The 6000-nt window shown below is 41.4% G+C and overlaps 1 protein-coding gene across 1 annotated transcript in view; it reads left to right on the forward strand.

Moving 5' to 3' along the window:
* LOC125376846 (BTB/POZ domain-containing protein 6-like) overlaps window positions 1–5428 on the forward strand; it is a 36349-nt gene extending 30921 nt beyond the window's left edge. Inside the window, exons 2-3 of the mRNA XM_048389081.1 lie at window positions 3599–3874; window positions 4293–5428. Coding sequence (XP_048245038.1) covers window positions 3606–3874; window positions 4293–5367 — 1344 coding nt within the window. The 5' untranslated portion in view covers window positions 3599–3605 and the 3' untranslated portion in view covers window positions 5368–5428. The remainder of the gene's footprint in view (window positions 1–3598; window positions 3875–4292) is intronic.
* Window positions 5429–6000: the final 572 nt, after the last annotated feature.

A 6000-nucleotide genomic window follows, 5' to 3' on the forward strand; every position in this document is an offset into this window, starting at 1 on the left:
TTTTCCCTTTTTTTTCACTTGTTTTACATGCATAACAAACATCAAAATATTCAACATCTCTAACATAAGAAAATACTTCCTTAAGTACATGAAAATCAACACAGCATCAACTCAGAGGCCCATACAAACTAAATACGTGTGCATTAATGTTGTAAGCGCAACAGCGGGCATACACCGTAAATGGGATTCACACGGCCACGTCACAACGTGAAAGAACCATCACGGCCACCTCTACAACTACTGCGATACCAGGATATGCGTACGATGTTCAAACAGGTTTTTGCATGCAAGCTGGGGCTAGTGAAATTTGACCCAGGGCATTGTCTTACACGAAAGTAGTTTTTGAACTGTTAGACACATTCTACTTTTAATAATCTCATTTCTGTTTGACAGCAGAATGATATTTGTCATTCTTTGGAGGTGAAATGGTGTATAATGTCGTTCAAGATTAGTGCACTTATATAGCAACGTGTGTGCGTGCATGCGTATGTGCGTTCTTGTACTAGTCTGGACTAAAACCGTTTTTGTTAGAGCCCGAGCCAATCTGTACCTTGCTTCATCCTTTTAATGCCGTGCGCCGAGTGTCGATTGATTGAGAGAAAAAAGATGTTTCAGAATTCAAGCTAAATGTTTTAAATATATAAAAAATATCTGGGTTTGCAGCTGATGATGAAAAAATGTCTGTTCTCGATGCAAAATCTCAAAAAGTGTCTGTTTCAAAGACGTTGATACCCTTTGCAGCCTCTGTGATTTCTCCAGCTTCACCTGGACTTCCAATATCTATTTTTAGATATGTCAACCACTTCTAGATTAGCAGCCCAGTGGCTGGACATAGAAGTACCTCGCCTGGCTACACCTTCTTTAAACAATAATAAACTATCCGTGTTCAATAATTGTTTTGTTTCTGTGAGAGGCGTGTACATGATTGACAGAGTTGTCTGTCGCATGATATCGCACTCATAAAATATACATATGCCATGCGGAAGTGTCAAAACGTAACTAAGATTACAGGTATCCACAGGTGAAGAGGTTTCTCTCGCTCGCCGTGTTCACACCATCTGTGCCAGACCAGGTAAGGGGTTTGTTTGTTTGTTTGTTTGTTGTTTAAAGCCGCACTCAGTAATTTTCCAGCTATATGACGGCGGTCTGTAACTAATCGAGTCTGGACAAGACAATCCAGCTATAGATATCATGAACATCGATCCACGCAATTGGGATACAATAACATGCATCAACCAAGTCAGGGAGGTTGACCACCCGATTCCGTTAGTCGCCTGGTAAGGTGTACACTGTTTACACAGCAGCACTGAACGGTGACTTGTCGGGTGTACAGAGAGTGGTGCTATCGACCTGACTGAGTGTATGTATCTGATATGTAACTAAAGTCATGTTGATAGCCGTAATTTACGATGTGTACAAACTCCTCAGCGATAACATCAGTCTGTATTAGTCTTTACAGAGTTGTGTCCTTTTGATTATCTTGGTCAAGTTGTGCAGCTGCCTTCCGTTCAGTGTTATTGATAGAAACTCCGATATAAAATTGATGTTATTGAGTCAAGCTCTCGAACTCCGATGTGTCGAACCAAGGGTGGTGTCGAATGTACAGTCCGGTCATGGCAAACCTTCATCTGGATATGTCGTATAGTTGTGTGGTCTCGAAATAAGTTGTGGGCCTGATAAGTCGAACTGATAAATGTTTACAAGTGCAACCTGAGACGAGGTTAAATTTTCATGTGAGTGGATCAATGTGGATGTGAAAAACGATTATGTTTGTGTTCCTAAGGACAGACTTGATATGTACCTTCATGTAACATGCACGGTATGCTACGTGTCTGCTTTAGGTTGTGTGGCCCAGTCGGATGTGTCGAGTCCCGGATAATACAAACTATTTATCTGCCCCCCCCGAATTGGACATAACAGGTTTGACTGTAGTTACAGGTTGGTAGATCATTCAAAATGCCACAGCCGCCAGTCACAAAACATATGCAAACACACTAGGGTTGTCTGTTTGCTTGTTGTTTAACGCCGCTCTCAGCATTATGATCGAGTCTGGACCAGACAATCCAGTGTTTAATATGATGAGCATCCATTCACGCAATTTGGATATGATGACATGCAGGAACAAAGTCAGCAAACCTGACCACCCGATCCCATAAGCCGCTTCTTACGACATGCATGGGGTGCTGAAGACGTATTCTACCCCCGATCTTCACGGGTAAGGAATGGCTGTAAGGTTTGTTGTCATGTTGTTGTCCCCGATGTGATTGTGAAGCATGACTTTTATGGACTACCGGATACTTGCAGATTTCGCTCAATATCAAGGGGTCAGTTCACCTCATTTCTAACATTGACCTTCGTATTTGTATGGATCTTTGTCGATGGTAATAAAAACAGGACATCGGACCTCAAAAGTTCAATTTGCCTTTCGACCGAGTTTATGAAGTTGTGAGTGATATATATGCATTTGGAAATACAGTTTTAATATATTTTTGTTTTTGTTTGATTACTCGGCTATATAGCTGCCTCTCACGACGAGCTGATGGCAATCTATATTCTTACCCGGAATCCCCACTGGTCTAACAGTAAAGTTGTATCTTTAGTCTTTGGAGACAGGTTTGAGTTATATGGGTTTTGACCATTTATTAAGCTGGGCATGTGGATTTTAGAGATTTGATAAACATGTTATCTGGGCTGTACAATTCCTATATATGCCCCTTCCGATAGTGCCATCTACTTTGAATAACATCCTTTTATATCTGGCTTTACCTTCAAGAGAAATTAATTTCATACTGTTCAACCGAATGACATTTCATTGTAAGATACCCATTACAGGTCATTCCTCAATATGTGTAAACAGACATCTCTCTCAGGCTAATGCTACGAAAACAATGTGAGCTATTTGTAAACAAACAACTTTTGCCCAGGAATGTCCCTATGTTATTTGGGGCGGTGGTGTAGCCTAGTGGTTAAAACGTTCGTTAGTCACGCCGAAGATCAGGTTTTCGATTACTCAGATGGGTACAATGTGTGAAGCTTATTTCTCGTATCTCCCGCTGTGATATTGCTGGAATATTGTTAAAAGCAGCGTAACACCAATCTCACTCACTCAAACGTTATTGAAAACAATGAATTGTTAAGTGAATTTAAATACTCATTAATATAACCTTTACGCGATTTAATGAGGGTCGCTGTCTATATATTCTATATCATCTATATATTCTATAATATGTATGTATTTATGTCTTGTCTGTTTAAAGCTACAAGATCCCCGGCCGCGTCATACCAAAAAACGTTAAACGATGGTACTTGTTGTTACCCTGTCTGGCGCTCGGCATTAAGGGACTAAAACAAGGACTGGTCGGCTCAGAGTCAGTATACTGTGTCTGAGTGGGGTATTCATGTTAAACTGCGGCATGGTATCTCAATGAGCTAGCACTATAAATCCGCATCAGTCCGGACTAGTACACGCAGCCACACAAACACACACACGTACATGCACGTCGCTATATAAGTGCAATAATCTTGGACACGACGTTAAACCCATTTTCACCTCACCTCACCTATAATATGTATGTATTTATGTCTTGTCTGTTCAAAGCTACAAGATGTCCGGTGCGAGCCCCAAATCTGGATTAGTCGACAACTGGCAGTCAGGGAAGACTGTCGCAGAGTGTAATCTGCGCATGCTCAACACGGAAGACTTCTGTGACGTCACCTTCCGTGTGGGGTTAGAGAAACAGGTGGTCCGAGCTCACCGCTACGTTCTTGTCAGTCGCAGCTGTGTCTTCCATGCCATGTTCTGTGGCCCCCTGGCGGAGACTGGGGAGGTAACCATCCCCGACATTGAGTCAGACATCTTCAAAGAGTTCTTAAGGTGAGAATAATCTAGATTTATTAATACACAACTTAAGACAACACCTTACGTATTCTTTATCTGCTTTTATATCAATGTTTCGAAAATGCTGTGAAGACAGGTATTATGTTTGTCAAGGTTGATTTTGTACATTCACTAACAGCATTAAGTCAAAATACCCTACATAAAGTGTGTGCTACAGGGTAGTGAGGTTTTTTATGTATTATATATGCTTACCTGGTCTAGCTAGTGAAAAGAAGGAATATAATGTAGTACTCCCTATTAATACTATATACCATTATTGTTGTCCACAACAAGTCGACAAGTAAAAGATATAACTCAATGTTAGTATGCTGCTATGATTTGAATTACGCTGACAAAATCATGAAATAAAAAGGATTCTTTATCTTTTTCCTGTCCTTTTTCTGGCATACTGTAGGTATGTGTACACAGACAAGACGACTATCAACGCTGCCACAGTCGCAGGATTAATGTACACCTCCAGGAAATATTTTCTTGATGCATTGTTCAATCTGTGTGTAACGTTCCTGGAAAAGTCCCTGTCAGAAGACAATGCCTGTCACATCCTGGAGGAGTGTCATGGTTACGGGGGGCTGGACGTTGAACAGAAGGCCCTGAAGATTCTTACTCAAGGAGGGAAGAAAGTCATCCAATCTCCCGTGTTTGTGAAACTTTGCTCCGATTGTATGAATAAGTTTGTTAGGTCAGATGTTTTATATTTGAAAGAGGAAGACGTATTTGACGCAGTGCTGTCTTGGACAAAGGAAAGATGCCGGACGGGAGGTGTGAGTGACACACCTGAGAACATACGGAGACTCCTGGGAGAGATGAGGTATGAGATCCGGTTTACCAGCATCCCCCTGGAGTACCTGGTGAAGGTTGTCGGCCGATCTGGTGTACTGACAGACAGTGAGAGAGTACGTATAATGGACAGAACCATAGACACAACTGTTGACATATCTCCATTCAAACATTCACAGAGAAATACTATCGGCTTGAAACTGAAGGCATCCTGTAAAAGAGTGGAGAGGTTTAAATCAATAAACAGTTTTGTTTGCAGCTTGGGTACAATTTCGAGAAGTTGGATATGTACAATCTCCTTCTCACCTAGTCGTAGCATTCTCCTACTGGGGTGTCAGCTGTATGGTGCGTGGGATAGAGATGAAGAGTACATAATGACAATCAGAGTGTATGACGCCAATAACGGGGTGATTGATGAACCGTTCGTGAAGACAAAGATGACGCTTCAAGGCAAAAAAGTGTTGAATGACGTCCTGTTTCCCAGGTTTATTTCCCTCACAGCAGGTGCGACCTATACTGTGTACGTTGACATGAAGGGTGTAAACTTCACTACCATTCGTGAGAAAGGAAATGCTACAGTAACAGTAGATGGAGTACATTTCATATTTACAGACTCTCAAATGTCTACTACAGACACATCAACACGTCATGGACATATACCTGGTTTGTTGTACAGTCTCCCGCCGCCATAAGGCAGTACTGGTGTATCAGGTGTGTTTCGCTGACTGCTATAGCGATGATAAATGATAATATGATACCAAGCAAACCAGATCATCTTCAATATGATCATATTAACAGGTTTAATCCCATTAAATTCCATCTACCTATCAGTGACATCTGGCTTGAACTCACTGGTGATGTAGACTACGTTATATCTGTGTAGTACAGGGAGTAAATCAACACTAAACCAATTTCCACCTATACAACATTGTTGTTTGCACCTTTCAGAATACATGAGAGGACAAGGATGTGATTGCTGATATTTGTTTCGAAATACATATTCTTAAGCTGTGGTGCAAGTCTGTAGTGACGTAATGAAGGGTGAAGGTCGTTTGGTTACTCACCGTTTGTAGGGCACGTGAAAACATAAATGCAAGTGTGCTTTGTTGTGTGTGTTGCTAATCATACTTCCCCTTGATATTGATCAGGACATTGCGGCTGAACTATGCTGTATCTAAGATGTGGTTTTGTATTCAGTGGACCCGTGAAGATCCAGGGTAGAATAGGTCTTCAGCAACACATGCTTGTCGTAAGAGGCGACTAACGGTTTCGGAATGTCATGTCATTGTATCCCAATTACGGAATGATGCTCATAATATCAATCA

This window comes from Haliotis rufescens, unplaced genomic scaffold (assembly GCF_023055435.1).
Source record: "Haliotis rufescens isolate VD_foot unplaced genomic scaffold, xgHalRufe1.0.p SCAF_8, whole genome shotgun sequence".
Lineage (NCBI taxonomy): Eukaryota > Metazoa > Mollusca > Gastropoda > Lepetellida > Haliotidae > Haliotis > Haliotis rufescens.